The sequence below is a fragment of the Amphiura filiformis genome, chromosome 2 (assembly GCF_039555335.1).
Source record: "Amphiura filiformis chromosome 2, Afil_fr2py, whole genome shotgun sequence".
Classification (NCBI taxonomy): domain Eukaryota; kingdom Metazoa; phylum Echinodermata; class Ophiuroidea; order Amphilepidida; family Amphiuridae; genus Amphiura; species Amphiura filiformis.
This window is the reverse complement of record NC_092629.1, coordinates 52,051,431-52,073,074: the sequence shown is the minus strand read 5'-3', so window position 1 is coordinate 52,073,074 and position 21,644 is coordinate 52,051,431. Positions and strand designations below refer to the sequence as shown.

General features: G+C 36.4%; 1 protein-coding gene across 1 annotated transcript in view; it reads right to left on the bottom strand.

Annotated features, from left to right (window-relative positions):
* Positions 1-3,990: 3,990 nt before the first annotated feature.
* The window catches only part of LOC140146356 (uncharacterized), a 61,343-nt gene continuing 43,689 nt past the window's right edge, over positions 3,991-21,644 (bottom strand). The window contains exon 2 of the mRNA XM_072168174.1: positions 3,991-5,388. Within this exon, the coding sequence (XP_072024275.1) occupies positions 4,913-5,388 (476 nt within the window). The 3' untranslated portion in view covers positions 3,991-4,912. The remainder of the gene's footprint in view (positions 5,389-21,644) is intronic.

Below are 21,644 nucleotides of genomic sequence, written 5' to 3'. Positions count from 1 at the left end.
AGAAAGGAAGAAAAAAAGCACAAAAACAAAACAAAAATTAATTTCATATTATAAGATCGTATATTATGCCTTTAAAAGTCCATTAGGTCGTATAAATATTTTGTTTTGGTTCTCGTCTAGAAGGATATGACTTTTTTCTTCAATGAAAAATTAGCATTGTTGATCGTTTTCGGTATATTCCAACAGTGCTCGAAGAGAGGAGGAGTAAGTACGATTCTGAGGAATAACCCCCTAGAGTACCATTCGAAGTGATTCTTGTTTTCTTATAATCAAATTTGGGCCTATGTGGAATTTTTCTATGTAAGTTTTTGAAAAATGTAAAGCAAAAGAAATCTGACAAATCCTAGAGGGAACAAGAACCAAAACATTTTATTTTCTAAGATAGAGACGATGTAGTTGGTGGTTGGACGCCCGTACCCTGTGCGTATGTCTTTAATGTTTTTAATTAAATCCCATAATCGGTTTGTCCATCTTGTAAACATACACAAAATCAGCTTATTATCAAGATTACATTGAGATATTAGCAGCTTTAAGCTGTATAATATCCCTGTCATTGATACACGGCCAAGTCTGAGTATGCTTACTTGAAGAAATTTCCACGATCGCTAACTATCCAGAATGTACCTGTGACCAGCAGGCCACCTTAGTGATTAGTGGTGGTCCACACCAGTAGTCCAATTTTGATAGTGAAATCTACGTCCATTTTAGCAGAAGTTAAACAACAATATATCTATACATAAGGGACCGTTGAACATTTACGCCGGGGTCGGAGTTTTGAGAAACAAAACGACAAAAATATTTCGCGTTGCTCCCTTACGCATGAGAAACCAGATGGCAACTAACTTGCTCAAATGGGTTGGCTCTAAAAAAAGTTGTGCCAATAAACCAGGCAGTTTTCACGCTCCGTAGCTTACACTGGATATTGGAGCGTGCTCTTTTTATGCGCTCAAACCTTTCCCTATTTTATGTGTGAAAGGTCGTTCGTACACAGGTGAATGGACATCAAATGAGAGAATCGCACGAATATAAATGCGGACTAAATATCACATTAGTGTACTCAAGGAATGTAATGGTCCGCTCAAAATTTTCGGAAACCCCCTCCTTGTTTTCAATTTTTCCTCAATTTAAAAGACCCCCTCAAGAACCCAAAACAAGTTCGGATTCCCCCTTAAAACTCAAACTTCCCTTCGCGTAAAAACTGATTCTCAAGAAGGAGTATAACATGATACACATCTTCACTGTACAAGTCCACATACACAATCATTTCTCGTTACAACCGTCAAATATATCAAAGAAAAAAAAAAGTGCGAATAATGTGCCGTGATATTACACGTTTTTATTTCGCCAATGAAATGGGTTATAATGATTGTAATACCTCAGTGGAGTAAGGGTCGCTACAGACTTTTCGTGGATGTAGAATATTCAATGTATGATGTCGTCTTCGTTATCTATTCCCATTCTACTTCCACTAATGTTTAACTTCTAACGACTGTTTGATGACGTAAGATCGTTGATGTATTTCCACTAGACATTCTACATAACATATTTATCGATTGTACATCATAAAACATTCGTTAGACATTAAATATTACTGCAAATGGAATGAGAATATGTAACTTAAATAACGAAAATACTTATTCAAAAAGTATTTTACGTCCAATACTTGAAGTCTGTATAAACTTACATCAACCTCACTTCCAACAATAGAACTTATTGGCATACACATAAAAGTCATTTTCCATAAGGCACCAGACCCAAATTGGTTCGATCTTTGGATCGACCGTCGATGCTGCTTCGATGCTTGAAGTTAATGAACTATCAATTAATTAATCAGAATTACTGGTAAATTTGTTAATTGTATTGGTCAATATTATTACATGCACAGATTCATATGTAATTACAATTAACAATAATCAATTAATTGATTTTATAAATAATAAGGATCGACCGAGCATCGATTGTCGATCGAAAGATCGAACTAATTTGGTTCTATTGCCTAATAATCCCAAAGTGGCACACTAAGTGTCGAGACATTTATGTAACTTGGCAAAAATGTGCAAATATTTTGGCACAAATCATTTCTAATGTGGCCACAATAGAGCACCTTAACATAATAGTTATTGAGCAGGAAATAGCCACCTGAATAGGCGCTGCAATATTGAACATTATATAGAACTTATCGGCAAACACATTTTGTGTTAAAAACGACGACAGAAACCAGGCAAAGCGTTGTAAATAGTTTGTTCCAATGGGCACGACGCCATTTTCAATTTGGTCAGAATCGAGCTCCTTAACATTAGTTCATGTGCAGGAAGCAGCCAACTGTCACCGGACTGTGCAACATTAAACATTAGGCTATTATAATAGAACTTTATCGACATGTACATTAGAGTCATTTTCCATAATGATTACAAAGTAGCACACTTAGTGTCAAAAACGACGACAGTAACGAGGCAAAACATTGTAAACATTTACGGTTCAGTTGGCACAATGCTATTTCGAATTTGGTCATAACAGAGCTCCTTAACATTAATTAATAGCAAAACAATTGCAATACACATTGGAGTAATTTTCAATGATGATTCAAAGGTAGCACATTAAGTGTTAAAAACGTGGCAAAGCATTGTGAATATATAGTTTGTTTCCATGGGCATTACGCTAATTCGAACTTGGTCATAATAGAATTCCTTAACATATGTTCATGAGCAGAAAATAGCCAACGGAATGACCTCTTATCTGCCATGTTGAACATTATCTAGAACTTATCGGCAGACACATTGGAATTATTTTCCATAATGATTTCAAAGTAGCACATTTAGTCAGGCCGTTGTAACTCATATGCTAGCGCAATACAAAAAGGTGGCGACAGCGTCGGCTTTCCCTGTGTATTACCCTGCACTAACATGGCGTCCAATGGCGTCTCCCGGGCGGGGCCATTTTGGAAAAGTAAAGAAAAATGCTGCTGCCACCACGATAGTACTAAAAGCTACGTAAAAAAATAGGCGTAGTGCTGTGGAGACTTACTTTAATATGACGTCACGAATATGCTAATTAAAGAAAAAATGCTGCTGCCATCTACGTCCACATGTTGCAAGCGTGACGATCGCCTGGCCTCACGTCGACGAACGGAGTTTCAAGTCCATCGCACTACGTGCTCTATATACTTAGTCCATGATTTAGTGCTGAAAACTATGACAGTAACGAGGTAAAGCATTGCAGATATTTTTGGTTCAGTTGGCAGAATGTCACTCCGAATTTGGTCAGTCACAATAGAGCTCCTTAACATCAGTCCATCAGCAGCAAATAGCCACCTGAATGGGCGCTGCAATACTAAGTATTGAACATTATATAGAACTTATCTGCAGACACATTGGATTCATTTTCCACAATGATTCCAAAGTAGCACATTTAGTGATGAAAACGCCGACAGTAACGAGGCAAAGCATTGCAAATACTTTTGGTTCAGTTGGCACAAAGTCATTCCGAATTTGGCCACAACAGAGCTCAATAGTTTATGAGCATAAACTGCAATGGGCGCTGCAATGTTGAGCATTATATAGAACTTTATCGACATACACATTAGAATCATTTTCCATAATGATTCCAAAGTAGCACATTAAGTGTTAAAAACGACGACAGTAACGAGGCAAAGCATATTTGTTTCCATGGGCATTACGCCAAATCGAACTTGGTCAGAATAAGCTCCTCAACATAATATACAGTTCATGAGCATGAAATAGCCAACTGCAATATTGAACATTATAGAGAACTTATCGGCAGACACATTGGAGTCATTTTCCATAATGATTCCAAAGTAACACATTTAGTGCTGAAAACGGTGACAGTAAGCATTTCAAATATTTTAATTCAGTTGGCACCAAGTCAATTATAATGTGGCCACAGTAGAGCTCATTAACATGATAGTTCATCAGCAGGAAAGAGCCACCTGAATGGGCTCTGCAATATTGAACATTGACTCCTGTTCACATCTTATTTTTTATTTATTTTTTTGTAATGTCTTGTCTTGTCCTGTTTGTATTTGTATTTTCGTTTGTACTGTTTGCCGGCAACCCGCACCCACCAGCTTGCTCCCCGCGTGTTGCCCCACAACTTTATTTTAGCTTTTTATTGATGCCCCTCTTAATCTTGTCTCAGGCCCACTCTTGTCCTGTCTCTTGCCTTCTAATAGGTTGTTTGTTCTTACGTGGTCGCATTTGACTGTCATCAGTGGGCTTGTGATCGGATTCACTACTTTGCTTTGTATGTAATTGGTTTGAAAATTATGGCATTTGTCATTTATACTATGTATTTTTGAAGTTGTGAAATAAATGTTTCTTGAATTGAATTGAATTGAATTGAATATAGAACATATCGGCATACACATTGGCAAACCTATCGGTAGACACATTAGATTCATTTTCCATAATGATTCCAAAGGAGAACATTAAGTGTCGAAAACAACAGTAACTAGGTAAACAAATAGTTTATTTCATTGTGCTATTCAGTTGAAATCCATACACCCCTTAATATGTATTCGAATTTGGTCACAATAGAGTTCCTTAAATTAGTTCATGAGCAGGAAATAACCAACAGGTAAATGGACAATGCAATATTGAAAGTCCTGAGGATCTAGCCTGGCAACAGCGTGCGAATAAATCGCGGGCCCTCGGCCCAAATGCCCGTGGCCATTAATGGTGACCCGTTGGTACTCAATCCGTAATAATATATGTAATAATCAGCCACTAGAATGGAATCAATCATATCAATAAACGTATTTCCTCTGCGGACCTGTGTCAAGTTGGTCTTGCGAAATTGTGACCATTTCCATTAAGTTTTAGAAAAAACTTTTCAACCCACTTTTTAAAGGTTAAGAGCACCTTGCGAAGCGAATAGTATGTATACTCGATCAAAATTAACTCATCAAAGGCCTAACACGAAAGACTTTAGCCGTAGTCTTATCAGCCACAGCAAGTTTATCATGTGAAAGAAATGCCATTCCTTGAGGAAAGAACAATCCGTCAGCAATTTTACCAACCAACTCACCATCGACGTATTGCCTTAATGAACCTGAACCAAATAAACCGTCGCTACACGCAGCTATGACGCTACGCTGATGAAAAGACACTCCGCGTACACTTGGGGCTCTGAATTCGGAAACCATAGCACCTGATTCCACGTCAAAGATACATACTTTTTCAGCTTCGTGGTCACTGACTGCAAATTTACCATCGTTGAACGTCATGAAGGCGGGTGTTATCCCTACGTCTAATGTGCGTAGGAGACCCTTGGTGAGGTTATGCGTGGATACCTTGTTTGTTATCTTATCTGCTACGAGGAAATAGTCGCCCTCAACGTTGGCAGCGATACAGTCAAGATTGACCTTTGAACCTGAAAAAACAAAACAAATAAGAATAAACAACTAATTAGCTTGGATCATCAATCTTTTAATTCCGATTACACATTGGCATATTACAGTTGAAATCAATACTCCCCGTATGGAAGATACTACCAGTATCTGCCACACAGGGAATGTTTTAAAGATAAACGTGTCACTCATTCAGCTAACCCCATTTAAAAGTCGCACTCCCTGTGTGGAAGATTAAGGGCATATTGTCCATAGGGGGTGTATGGATTTCAACTGGAATAACCTATTGTTGTGGTTTTATCTCATACTGACGAATCTGAGATAACAATAAACCACCATTTGGATTTATATGACCGTAGAGGGCAACATTTTAAAGTTTTGCTGTGATTAGAATCTGCATGGTATTTAACAGAAGAAGAAGAAGAAGAAGAAGAAGAAGAAGAAGAAGAAGAAGAAGAAGAAGAAGAAGAAGAAGAAGAAGAAGAAGAAGAAGAAGAAGAAGAAGAAGAAGAAGAAGAGGAAGAAGAAGAAGAAGAGGAAGAAGAAGAAAAAGACGAATACAAGACGAAGATAAAAGAAGAAAAAGAGAAAGAAAGAAAAGAAGAAGTCTAGGAGGAGGGAGGAAGAAATAGAAGAAGAGAAAAAGGAGGAATAAGCAAAGACATTTCATTTCATTAAAATACGACGCTTTGAATTGAATCATGTTAGTAAATAAGAACCCTGAGGAACCCTCTTGACTAGCGGCAGTCCTAATAGTTAATTAGCTTTAGTCTCCTAAACCACTAGAAGGGGTCAAAGGGTAATTGAAAGAGCACACAACATCGATTTCAATTACTGTCCTACGTCATTAGTGTGTCAACACATTGTGTGCTGCGAATAGGAAATCATTAAGACAACGCAGACGTACTATGATGGCAAGAGTGTCTGTACGTCGGATATTTTGGGTATGTTTGCGGAAACATATGTGCACGGTCAAAATTACTCGTATACAGGTATTAAACTTCCATATATGCTATTTACATAAAAAATATTTGAAACTATATTACCGATTTCACACATTGTATTATAATAGATCTATTCACTAAAATAATATATCTTGGAATACGATTACTAAATACATTCCCTTCATCCTGGCATACCATTATGTGGTAAACTCACTTTACATTAGCCTATACACAAACGCACATATAATGTAGTCTTACTACATCATAGAATACAAATTTTGGAAGTTTTGGCTCTGTACAAACGTATATGTAAAATTGATTTTCGGCCAAAACAAATCTACAAAATACGATTTTCCTCAATATAAGAGGAAACGACTACTTCAATCTATTCACTAAAATAATATATCTTGGAATACGATTACTAAATAAATTCCTTTCATCCTGGCATACCATTATGTGGTAAACTCACTTTACATTAGCCTACACACAAACGCACATATAATGTAGTCTTACCGTCCTGGATACCATGTAGACTCACTTTACATTAGCCTATACACAAACGCACATACATTATGTAGACTAACTACATCCTGCATACCATGTGGTACACTCACGTTATCTAAACCTATTCAGAAACGCACATATAATGTAGTCTTACTATATCCTGGAATACCATTAAGTGGTAAACTCGCTTTACATTAGCCTATACACAAACACAAATATAATGTAGTCTTGCTACATCATAGAATGCAAATTTTGGAAGTTTTGGCTATGTACAAACGTATAGGTAAAATTGATTTTCGGCAAGAACAAATCTACAAAAATACGATTTTCCTCAATATAAAGGAAACGACTACTTCAACCTCAACAAGTAAGAAGCAGTAGCTCTTGGAATAATTTTACAGGAGCGAAATGAAAATCATTGATTTTACTGTTGAAACCAATGGTGGGCCTCACCAACACCCTCTATGGTCAGATTTGACGGTCGGTCCTACCCCGGGTAAGGTCCTGTGGTAACAAATTTATCACCTAAATGAGCGCAAAGGATGGACCTACGATTAGCTTAGGTTGTTTGGGCGTAAATGCGTGCCTTCTTTGTGACAGGTTGTTGGTACAACACCTCCCCCCTCGTAGTTATAGGGTTAATAGATACATAAAAACACAGTTTCAGGCGCACCGTGTATGGCAGTAATAATGATATCAAACTATCAGAATGTTCCATGGCAGCCCTGTGGCTTATTCAGCTCAGAAGATTTCTTGGGGCCCTGTGACTTATTCCGCTCAGAAGGTTCCATGACTGCCCGGTGGCATATTCAGCTCCGAAGGTTTTAACGGCTGCCCAGTGGCTTATTCAGCTCAGACGGTTCCATGGCTGTTCTGTGGCTTATTCAGCTCAGAAGTTTCCATGGACCTGTTCTGTGGCTTATTCAGCTCAGAAGGTTCCATGGCTGTTATGTGGCTTATTCAGCTCAGAAGGTTCCATGGCTGTTCTGTGGCTTATTCAGCTCAGAATTTTAAATGTGCTGCCCTGCATGTGACTTATTCAGCTCAGAAGGTTCCATGGCTAATTTACGTGTACTAAATGCGAAAGAATTCTAGCTATAAATAAATCATTTTTAAAAACTTATTCGATGTATAGGAGTAATGGTTTGCTATTCGTATAACATTAATACGGCAGCAACTATTGGCTCATATCTTTCACTACACAACGCATGGTGTTAAACTCGCCATTGAGTGCAACGCTCGGCGCTCATGAAGTGATTACACTGATTTGAAACGCCGCGCCGTGTCCAATTTCCATCAACGACAGGTTTGGGATAATATGAATACAATCCAGTCTCATCTCAAATGACATAGTTCAATAACGACCAATGAGCAACCATAGCATAACATTTGACCTCAATGTGGTGGAGTATGAGTTTTTGTACCAAATCCAATCAAAGGTCATTGTATGCGTGTGTAAACATATAAGGGTTAAACACCTTTGGCCGGACGGATGAGACTGTTTGACATCGGGATCGACTGAATCTTGACACGAAATTGCTTGTTAATAATGTACAACCTGAACTAGTTTCATATTAGGCTATTCCTGTTGAAATACATACCCCCCTATGGAAGACTTGGCCTTATCCTTCCACACAGGGAGTGTAGATTTTAAATGAAGTCACCCATTCTGATAACCCAATTTGAAATTCACACTCCCTATGTAGGAGACTAAAGTCACTCATATCCAACATGGGGGGTGTCATTTAAGTGGAATAGCCCTTTGCGACAACATTGTTACAACACAGAAGCGACGGTGTGAAGCGAGAGACAGTGAATAATTGATGGGACAATATTTTGGACATTTTTCATATTTTTACAGCTGTATTAAAAGATATAACCCAACCATAGCTAGATATTTTGGAATGTATTACGCTAAATATGGCGATAAAAATCAGAATCGTAGTATTATTTATGCATGCGTGATGAGCGAGAGACATGATTGGACATTATTTTGGACTTTTTTCATATTTTTACAGGGCTGTTAAAGCCATATTATAACATTTCTGTAAAAATAGATTAGTATTTATTTTCCATAAAATGTTAGCTTTAACTGTCAGATATGTCCCCTTTTAATTTTGAGCCGAACAAGTGAGGTAAAGCATAGAAAATTGGAATTTACTAGTAGCGCCCAAGTATGTTACTCCCGCGGTTGTAATACGGTACGATCCTCGGGGTGTGTGTGTATGTGTATCCCGCACGCCGTGTACGTACTGTGCATACGTGTTCGCCTAATATTTCCATCGTAATAATAAAACGCCGGTTACATCGTTTTATTCAAAATCTTGGATTTTGACAAAACTACAGCACCTAAAGTCTTGATTTTTGCAGAGTATCTTTATTGACTAAAGTTCATTACAATCGTGTAAAAACCAGAATTTAAAAAAATGTTGAGGGCGTTTTCCTCAGCAAATGTTATAATATATAAGTAAATAAAGTAGTCAGCCACCTGGACAACCGATTCTTTAGAAATGCTTAGTCGCGCTAAAAGTCGATCGATACATGTGTAAAATCAGCACAATATTTCAGAGATACACCTTTTTGCTATGAAATTAATTTTCTCGGTCAAATATAAAGCAATAATTTTTTTTCTTCAGTAATGTCAGTTAAAAACTTGGTGCTTGAATATACATTTTTTTTAAAAATCCTGGTGTTAAAATTAAGCATCAAATTGTGTCTTTTAGTGTGATATTTTTGATTTTTATAGGCCTTGAATTCGCTCGCGAGCTTTTTACGGAATTCATGTTTTAGCGTCTCAAACTAATATAGTTTGCTAAAGAAAGATATTTCCCACCCCTGTAAGGCACATCGTGTGGGTCTATATGTTATAGTTTTGTCAGAATTTCCGTTTTTGTTTTACCCTTTTTCCCTTCATGCTCCGAAAATGTCAAAGTCAGTACTTTTATCTCGAGAGCAACCAGCAGAAATAGTCGATATTTCCTTTGTTGTTTATCATGTTTATCCAGGTCAATTTTCCAATGAAAGCAAATTGCCCGACCAGCGATTTGGTAGCCCAAATCCCCAATTGAGTGTTCTGGTTAAACATGATCAGTAGGAGCGCTATAGGCCTGGGAATTTCTTTGCTGGGTCATTCCATATGAAATCAAGGAGTCGCCCCACCTGACCCCCTCAGATTTGCTTTATGTTTTAGTCATATGTTGTACCTGTAAAAATATTAAAAACTTGCAAATTTGAGGTCTGTATCTCATACGGATTTTCTGTGGCAGTCATTTAAAGTTGGAGTAGGGGGGTCTAAATTTGGACCCAAAAGTTGCCCTTTAAATAAATTTTATCTTTGGGAGGCTGTGTCTTCTTTATAAAAAGAGAGAGAGGTCTGAAACTTTGTGTACACACTAACTGCATGCCCAATTTGTCAAAAAATAAAAAATAAAAAAATTCTGTAATTGCGCGTTGTGTCACGGGGTCATTAAATATGCAAGAAAAAATGTAATGTTTTGTAAACTGGCAAGTTTAGCCCCCCTAAATTAACATTTTTTTGTCAGATTAATAATTTTTTGTTGTCACTGATGCTATATATAGGATAAATACAATGCATATCCAAAAAATTGAGGTCACAACTCATTTACATTTCGAACAGCGCCCTCACGAAGATGAAATTTATTGCACATTCAACATTTTCAGGGGGCCCAAAGTCGATGTGGTCCACCTTCAAAATTTATAAAACATCACTTTTATATAACTACTAGTCTTAAATTACAACTTTGCTAAGTCCCAGTAATTGTATAGGTTGACTTCATATAAAATGACAAGCCCAAAGTTGACCATTTTCTTATGATTGCATGTAGTGCAAATGTGCCGAATTCGGAAGGCTTGAAAGTCAAATTGGCCCAAATATTGAAAATAAAATGGAAATAAAAACTAAATAGGGCCAAAAACTATGCATCTAGTCATTTATTTTCAATATTGTGCCATTTTGACTTTTAAACCTTCCGAATTCGGCACATTTGCAGTACATGCAATCATAAGAAAATGGTCAACTTCGGGCTTGTCGTTTTATATGAAGACAATCTATAAAATTACTGGGATTGAGCAAAGTTGCAATTTAAGACTAGTAGTCATATAAAAGTGATGTTTTATCAATTTTGAAGGTTGAACACATCGACTTTGGGCCCCCTGAAAATGGTGAATTTGCATTAATTTTCATCTTCGCGAGGGCGCTGTTGGAAATGTAAATAAATGGTCACCTCAATGTCTTGGGTATGCATTGTATTTGTCCTATATATCACATCAGTGACAACAAAAAACAATTAATCTGACAAAAAATGTGAATTTAGGGGGGCTAAACTTGCCAGTATACAAAACATTACATTTTTTTTGCATATTTAATGACCCTGTGACACAACGCGCAATTACAGACATTTTTTTTTTACTTGTTGACAAATTGGACATGCACTTAGTGTGTATACAAGGTTTCAGACCTCTCTCTCTATCTCTTTTTATTAGGAAGGTACAGGCTCCTAAAGATGAAATTTATTCAAAGGGCAACTTTTGGGTCCAAATTTAGATCTCCCTACTCCAACTGTAAATGGCTACCATAGAAAATATGTATATATTGAAAATGAAATGGAAATAAAAGTAAATAGGGCCAATAACTACTCATCTAATCATTTATTTTTAATATTGTGGCCAATTTGACTTTCAAGCCTTCCGAATTCGGCACATTTGCACTACATGCAATCATAAGAAAATGGTCAACTTTGGGCTTGTCATTTTATATGAAGTCAACCTATACAATTACTGGGACTTAGCAAAGTTGTAATTTAAGACTAGTAGCTATATAAAAGTGATGTTTTATAAATTTTGAAGGTGGACCACATCGACTTTGGGCCCCCTGAAAATGTTGAATTTGCAATAAATTTCATCTTCGTGAGGGTGCTGTTCGAAATGTAAATGAGTTGTGACCTCAATTTTTTGGATATGCATTGTATTTATCCTATATATATCATCAGTGACAACAAAAAATAATTAATCTGACCAAAAATGTGAATTTAGGGGGGCTAAACTTGCCAGTTTACAAAACATTACATTTTTTCTTGCATATTTAATGACCCCGTGACACAACGCGCAATTACAGAATTTTTTTTTTTTTTTTTTTTTGACAAATTGGGCATGCAGTTAGTGTGTATACAAAGTTTCAGACCTCTCTTTCTTTTTATAAAGAAGGCACAGACTCCCAAAGATGAAATTTATTTAAAGGGCAACTTTTGGGTCCAAATTTAGACCCCCCTACTCCAACTTTAAATGGCTGCCACAGAAAATCCGTAAGAGCTAAAGACCTCAAATTTGCAGGTTTTTAATATTTTTACAGGTACAACATATGACTAAAATATAAAGCAAATCTGAGGGGGTCAGGTGGGGCGACTCCTTGATTTCATATGGAATGACCCTGCTATATTGAAGTTCTAGCAACACTGTAGCCATGCCGGTATTCCTATTAAACCCAGGGATATCGATCCACAATGCTAGTATTAGCCTTAGATTTCACGCGTTGATTTTGAAAAATGGTCAGCCGGCAGTAAAAATGGTGAAATGAAAATGCAAATTCTGACAAAACTATATATATCGTCACGGTGATGTGAGAAAGTTGGGAAAAATCCTTCATTAGCGAACTATCTTACTTTGAAAAGCTAAAAGGTTGATCCAAAAAAAGGCTCGCGGGCAGAGTTTAAGCCTATCAAAATCGAAAATCTTACACTAAATGACTAAATTTCACGCCTAAGTTTAACACTAGAATTTGAAAAAAAATACAGTATCAAGCATTACAATTTTTCCTGACATTTACTGAAAAAATGAAAATGATTGCTTTTCATTTGGCCGAGAAAATAAATTTTACATCGAAAAGGTGAAACTAAAAATTTAGCTCATTTCAACACCAAATTCGATCGTTTGTATTGCCTCATTAAATGACTGAGTGAGCCTTGCATAACAAAAGAATCGGTTGTCCAGGATGCTAACTGAAAGATGTAACCTCATCTAAGCTAGATATTTTGGGATGTAATACGCTATTATGGCGGTAAAAATAAAAATAAAAACTCTTTGTACAACTCGCATGCGTAGTGAGCGAGAGACAGTGAATAATTGATAAGACAATATTTTTTCATATTTTTACAGGGCTGTTATTATAAGTTACAGGCCCGGTCACACTGTGACGAATAGGGGTGAACGGCAAGCGACGTTAAACTGCGAATTGCAATTTTGAATTTACCGCCACTCACCGTGTGCTGCCGTTAGTTGTCGCTGACGAATCCGTTAGCGACCGCAGGCGGCCGCAATTATTCGTCGCGTTCGTCGGCAAACTTTCAACATGTTGAAAATTTTGTGACGGCAAAAGAATCAGTTGTGATTCCGTTCAGATTTCGTAGGAGACCGCAACCCTCATTTCTTTGACGTTTCCATACCGTGCGAAGCCGTGTCTAGTCGTTTTGAGGTCGTCACAATTTCGTTGGTAGTCGTTGGTAAACGTCACTTCGATTTCAATAGACTACCCGGCACGATGCAATTTTAAAGTTCATATAAAAAAAAAATAATATCAATAATAATCAAAAATATTAATATTTCTGATTATTATTGATATTGTTATTGATATTGATGTTAATATTTTTGATTATTATTGATTTTCATATTTTGATTCCTATTGATATTTATATTTTTTTGATTATTTTTGATATGTGTAATATTTTTTTATTATTATTGATATTGATATTAATATCTTTGATTAGAATAGGCCTAATTAATATTGATATTAATATCTTTGATTATAATAATTGATATTGATGTTAATATTTTTGATTGTTATTGATATAGATATTAAAAGTTTAGATTATTATTTATATTGATTTTACTATTTTTGAATATTATTGATATCTATATTGGTTTTTTATATTATTATTGATATGTGTAATATTTTTGATTATTATTGATATTGATGGTAATATTTTTGATTATTATTGATAAAGATATTAATAGTTTTGATTATTATTGATATGTGTAATAGTTTTGATTATTATTGATATGTGTAATATTTTTGATTATTATTGATATTGATGTTAATAATCCTGATTATTATTGATATAGATATTAATAGTATACAAATATATACTGCCATGAGAGGTTCTGGTTAAAACTATGGGCCCGAGAAAATAGTACTATTGATCTCAGCGAGGGACCATAGTTTTAACCAGTACCTCGAATGAAGGCAGTACTTATTTGTTTTATATCCTTCATTCATAGATTTTTTGTTCATTGATTGGTTAAAAGATTAAATTAAAACTCCACCATGTTGCGAGAAAGGCCTAGGTAGGCCCTATGCACGGTAGACCGGTTTAGGCGGTCCAAGGACTCCCACTGCAATGTCATGCATGTTCATGTGCTCCTGGTTTTTTAAGCGTACTCATTGTCAGTGTGTATTTGTTCAAGTTGTATCTTCATTCCACTTTGCCTTCATTCATGTCATTCATAGATTATTCGTACAAAGATTAGTGTAAAAAGATTTATATTTAGGCCTAAACTTGAAGGCCATCATGCATCCATCGGGATAGGCCTCCGTACGCACGGCACTAGGCCGGCTAGGCGGCCGGCGGTCCAAGACTAGTCTCGCACTGTCAGTGTTTGTTTTTAAGCTTACCATGTCAGTATTGCTCTGAATCTGACTGTGTTGGTCTAAAACACATTCATGCGCTAGAACTGGTAACAATTCAAATTAAACAGCTGAAATCGTGATCTTCTTCAGCAGTAGCAGCCCACTCCAGCTTGATTTATATTTCGCCATTTTTGTGTTGTCGTTTCTCGGCAGTGACAAAATACTCTCATTAGTCAATGTCGACGTTCAATGTTATTGTTATACTTTATGGACTGCGACGTGGGTATGCTGCTATCCGTAAATAGTACATATCCATAAGTACTATTTACGGCTTGAAGGTACTATTTACGGACGTAAATAGTACTTTTTTGCACTTCCTCACAGAATAGTGTGTTTATTTTTGATCTCGTGACACACTTTTAACCAATCAATGAACAAGAATCTATGAATGAAGGATATAATTTGGATTATTATTGATATTGATTTTACTATTTTTGATTATTGTTGATATTGATGTTAATATTTTTGATTATTATTGATATTGATATTTTTGAGTGCATGGATGATCAGAACGTTGTGAAGAGTGGGAACGCCAAAGGGGACTATACGACCCGCACACAGGCTGCTGAGTCACGTCATCATCACCGCAATCCACCGTCAGCTGCCGTTCCTTGCCGCAAGCAAATCCGCTACCAGCCGTCTGACCTCGTTGCTTGTTGTCGGGCTCCGTCGAGACTTCGTCACTCATCGCCCAGACAACGTCCGGATTTGGTCGCTAGTCTCCGTTTCCTGCCGCAGCCTTTCGTCCCTTGCCGTCGTGTTGTCGCTAAAGGTCGTTCCCACTCGTCACCGAATCTTGTTTTTCCTCTTTTTGTCGTCGCTTTGCCGTCAACATTTTGTGAGTTTCACGTTCGTCACCTTTCGTTGCTTATCGTCCGTCATAGTGTGACCGGGCCTTTAGATGTAACCTCGCCATAGATATTTTGGAATGTATTACGCTAAATAGCGGTAAAATAAGAAATAAGAAATCTTAGTACTACTCGCATGCGTAATGAGCGAGAGACAGTGAATAATTGATAAGACAATATTTTGAGATGATAAGCCGAACTTTATAAACGTATTTTTAGAGGGCTAAAGTAAATTATGTTACTCATCATAGCTACTTGAGATATCTTTTAATAGATTAAGTTATGGTGGTAAAATTAGAACACATACTAGTATACTGCGTGCGTCATTAAGCGAAAGACTTTGAATAATTGATAAGACAATATTTTGAGACGATAAAGCTGGACATTTTTTTCATATTTTTGCAGAACGGTTAAGTAGAGAGCTAACTCATAGCTAGATATTTCGAAATGCTTAGAATGCGAAGTACAGTTTGTATTTTGATATCAATAATGCTACCTCTTTTCATGTAAATATTTAAAGTGTTTGTCACTGAATTTGAGTGCACGGTTAAATGCAGAGTAGGCCTACGTTAAATGAATGTGCTATCATCATCATCATCATCGTCATCATCATCATCATCATCGTCATCATCATCATCATCATCATCATCATCATCATCATCATCGTCATCGTCATCGTCGTCGTCGTCGTCGTCATCATCATCATCATCATCATCATCGTCATCGTCGTCGTTGTCATCATCATATCATCATCATCATCATTATCATCGTCATCATCATCATTTTCAAACATATACTTTTCTGATTCCTAACGTAGTACGATGATTAATTGCGAAACATGCATAGTAAAAACAAACCCTCCAAGCTGTGTACATTGTCTTTGCCCACATTGACCACAAAATAAAAAAAATACATTAAAAGATGATAAATGGACGAACATAATGTGCTTGTAGCCAGGAAAAAAGTACATGTAAACAACTGCACGAGAATATTTATATAATGACTTTACAAAACTTCACACAATATGTTGAATAATGAATCTAAACATACATGTAATTGGCAGGATTTGGTAAATGAATTCACATCAGACAGACATGACTACACCGCACTTGACAATAATTAACTTTCTTTCCATCAAAACCTGCTTGTCAACAGATGCTTCTCCTGGTTAACAACTCATACTTGCACCTATTATGAATATGTTATTGTGTTTTTATTTTTAAATATTCACATTTTGTGCAGAGTGTGTTTTTTCTTCTTTTTTTCTTTCCTTTTCACTCTTTTTTTTTCTTCGTTATTTCAATCTTTAAATGCTATGCCTGGCTAGCTGTATAGCTGTCCATAAGACTATAAAATTAACGTTTATTTTAAAGAATTATGTTAAATAAATAATAATAATTATTAAATACTTTTAAATTTTTTAAACATAGATGGAAATTGTGTCCTCAATGTGGATTGTGTTTTTCTTTCTTTCTTTCTTTCTTTCTTTCTTTCTTTCTTTCTTTCTTTCTTTCTTTCTTTCTTTCTTTCTTTCTTTCTTTCTTTCTTTCTTTCTTTCTTTCTTTCTTTCTTTCTTTCTTTCTTTCTTTCTTTCTTTCTTTCTTTCTTTCTTTCTTTCTTTCTTTCTTTTATTTCGTTCTTTCTTTCTTTGCTCACTCTGAAACTGCATAGAAATCTTAAGATTAGAATTAATACTGTGAAGCTTTGAAACATGTTAAGGGTCCACAATGTATTGTTGGTCGAATTTCATTATCTTAATCAATATATTTTAATATATAGTCTTGCAATACAATGCATTCTACAAATCATATACCGTATACTTTGGAAACATGCTTGATTTATTGCTGTTGGTGATGAGTTATGTACGTTTTACACAAGTGTTGTTGTTTAAGCCCTCTTTACAACATAACTCAAGAACCACAGGACCTACAAAACTATATCTGTGATATTTGAATTATTCTACGCATTCGATTTGAAATGGTCAATGCAATTTTTGCCAAAGCTCACTACCATTCGCAAGATGCTGTGAACTACCAGATAACCTAAAGGCGTGGGGTATGAGCGACCTTGAAGTACAGGTATCTGGAGAAGGGAAGCAACGAGTTACCCCAAATCACCCACAGCGACAGGTAGTGACTTGGCCGCCGAGTGTTAATATATATTTATTTTGGAAGGTTCGTGTTTGTTTTAAATTTTGGGGCGTTTTTCTAAAATTTGATATTTTTGGTGATATTTCAAAATAGCGACATGCCAAAGACAAATCTTTTTGCACATACTTTGTTATTGCTAAATACAACTCTTTTCTGCATACGTACGTTACAATTCGTTTTGGTGATTTAGTAATATTATTTTGTGACTGCATTTTGGCGTTTTCGATGCGATTTTAGGCTTACCGTGATTTAACGTTGATATCTGGTCTTGCTCCTTTTATAATTTTACTTTGATCGTTGGCTTTTGTAAATAACAGAATGTAGATTGGCTCTGAATAAGTCTCGTAGTCCTCTTGGTGGTTTTTTCATGATATATTTAGTTTGTATTTGCATGTAACAACCCAAAACCGACCTCTGATTTCAGGGTTGAAGGCTGTTTTCTGAATACTCGTGGACTCAAACAAGTGCACGAGTGGCGACTATGGTTTTATACTTCCCGCATTGATGATTGCGTCTACGCCTAACAATATACTTCCCCTGACCGAAATTTGACACAATTTTGACATATGTCAAAATTATGTCAAACAAAAACGATAAGAATTGGGACATTTATTTGACACAAATTTGACATAAATTTGACATATGTCAAATTTGTATAAAAATTTGACATATTTTTGACATAGTTCTATGTCAAAAGTGTGTCAAATCACATTTGTGTCAAAATCATGTCAAATATTATTTTGTGTCAAAATTATGTCAAACAGGATCATATTTGACACACTTTTGATATGTCAAATATGTGTCAAAATATATTTGATACATATTTGACATAGTACTTGGTTATGTTAAAATTGTATCAAATCGTGATCATATTTGACACACTGATGTGAATGCAGTGGTGGAGCTGCCGTTGAGGTGAGCCAGCACAGGGAATCCTTTTCTACCCTGTTGCCCAGGTGCATGCACAGCTTCCAGTCAGTGCCAAGCAGGGGTAGCGTTAACCCCCGATCGGGGGTGAATGACCCCCTAAATTTAAAAAATATTAATTTTTCACCCTCCATATATTGGGAATGTGCAAGCTCGGGGGTGAACTCTGACCCTCTACTTTTGGACCTTACTCCTACCCCTGACTACACTGCAAATTATTTTTCACCCCCGAGATTTAAATTTCACCCCATGTATTTGGATTTTCTGCAAGCTCTGGAGTGAAAAACACGGGAAAACAACCCTCGACTTTCGGGCCTTAATGCTACCACTGGTGCCAAGTTATTGGAAATCCCACTTGAGGGCAAAAAAATGCCACCAAATATTCAGATTTGTGCAAAATTGTGTCAAACAGGATCATATTTGACATACCCCGGTACTTTTGATATGTCAAATTTGTGTCAAAATAAATTTGATACATATTTGACATGTAGTTCTTGGTTATGTCAAAAGTATGCCAGAATGTGATCACATGGCTGCACCACAAAGGTGAGGGGCACGGAGGGGCTTAATTTTCCATTAAGCTTAAGTTTTGCCCAATGAAAACCAAAAATCACTGAAAATATTGATGAAAACATTAATGACAGAATTGGATGCTTTACGCCCAATATTTATTGATATACTATTTACCCGACTACCTCTCAACCAATATTTTACAGGTCAAGCTACAAGTTTAATTGTAATTTAATACCAAATTAAAATTTAAATACGGTATGCAAAAACAAACACATGTGACCTTAATACAGATTATTTCACATAAAGTTGTTGTGACCTTAATACAGATTATTTCACATAAAGTTGTTGATCGGTCGGAAAGAGCAATCTGACTTTTTTGGGCCAAATAGTGAGAAAAATAGTCTTAAGTTTGCCACTCATGTATTCTAAACAATAATTAGTACGACACATAATTAGTGCGAAGTTTTGACGGATCCATTTGAAATCATGAATCAGAAAAATGGTCTTTAAAGTTAAGTTTTATGTGCATGATCCAGATCTGCATGATCTTTAACAGTCCGAGTCAAAATTAGCAAGGTTCTTTTTTCACATTCTTCTTTGCGTAAAATCTGAATTCTGAACTCCTCATTTTGCATAACTGATATGTACAGCATTTTCTTCTTGATGAGTCGCCATTGATGAGTTGCTATTCCTGCCGCATTCGGATCCCTTTTCAATAGCATCTGAAAGCAAATTGAACAAGTTACAAATTAAATAAGCTTACACATTTGGTAGTTTTCTGAAACAACTGAAAAAAATATTTGGTGTCATCAACAAGAAATTCAGGATCATCAAGAGTATATGGTTGGGCAGGTATTTCCACATTACTTTTTTAGAAATTAGAATCCATCAGGGAAGAATCCATTACCTGGGATTTTTTTCTCCCAGATTGACCCAAAATACATTTTCGAAGCTCTCAAGCATGCCTAGTTCTCAAGTACCGTAACTATTTCTATTAAAGGTATGATAGGCAAACCTTAGTTAACACATTTGCTATACTCATGCAGCCAAATTGGTCCAAAAATACAATACAAATTTTACATACAGCACGGGTATACATAGAAAATTAAAAGAAAAGATTTTTCAAGGAAACCTGCATAAATATGTACGGTGCGTACGTTACCGTACCGTAATACTTCAATGAATAACAATGCAATAAATGTACTTATCTTACCATTGCTAATTAATATTTATCAGTCCATATGAAACAAGTTTGGTAAATTAGATAGTGTCATTCAGTTTACGCTTTCTCAGATTAGGTGTCCATTTTCTATCTTGCTCCATCACTTGCAAGACATTTTGATATAAATGAATTATAGGGGGGGCAAAGATTTTTGGCAGGCCAAAAGGGGGGGCAAGCATTTTTGGCAGGTCGAAAGGGGGGGGCAAGCAATTTTTGGCACAGATATTTTGGGCACCGTTTCTATATTACGCCCTAAAAGGCGTAGGAAAACATTAAGAACACGTTCAAATATGCAAAATTTCCAGCTCGCTGCGCTCGTATTATATGTTAAGACAATTTAAGGTTTTAAATTCGGGGTCCCCAAAATCTTGTATGTGTAAGGGGGGGCAAAGATTTTTGGCACGTCAAAGGGGGGGGCAAAGGTTTTTGGCACGTCGAAAGGGGGGGCAAGGTTTTTGGCACGGCCAAAGGGGGGCAAGCGATTTTTGGCAGACCATTTTGAGAATTCACCCCCCGGGTACACATAATTATTGCACCACCCCTAACCTGAGAAAGCGTAAACTGAATGATACTACCTAATTTACCAAACTTGTATCATATATGGACTGATAAATAAAAAGCAATGGTAAAAGTACATTTATTACATTGTTATTCATAAGGCAGCCACAGTGATGTGCAGTATAACGTAATGAAAACTAAATAGCTGCCTGATTTATTTGTCATTAAGTTAAAAACACCTACCATGCACAAACTTCAAGCTTGTAGTGCGCGATGGACCCATTTTCCATGCTATGCAGAAACGGCTGTAAATAGAGAAACATGCACATGGCAGCTATTATTATAACGTCAAATATGTCTGAAAATAGCTGCCTTTGTGATTAGTTCAAATGGATTTGCATTTTATTGAGTATTGTCTGAGATTTGAAGTACTATAAAACTTTCACTAAAGGCAGCTATTAATGTGTGTGTATAACTGTATACATAATACAATAGCTGCCAGCCGGACTTTAGCTGCCGGTTGCCTCTGTCCGAACTTTAAGCTCACGTGGACCCCCTTCCCGACCTCCGATTGAATTTAAATTTGGAGGGGATGATTTTCTAGTTAAATGGTACAGTTTGACACTAGGAGCAAAAAATATGGTTGAAATGAGGGGCACTTGATGCACCCCAACTGGTACAGACTACAGTGATAGCCAGGCTCACATCACACAGTATAGGTGGCGCTATTCGTCCATAGGGAAGTGGAATGTGCCTGTACGGTCCAAAAATGGCTTTACTGTGGTGCTCAATGGAAAAAATTACTAAATATTAATTTTGACAACCAAAACCTAGGTGATGTTGACTTATGTTGGTACTGGCATAATAATGGATTCATAAGCTATCACATAGTGCAATCCATGTTCCACCAAGTGGACGCTCGTTAAAGCGCAAAAGCAATTTGTGTGCAAATCAAGACCATCCAAAACAGCTTT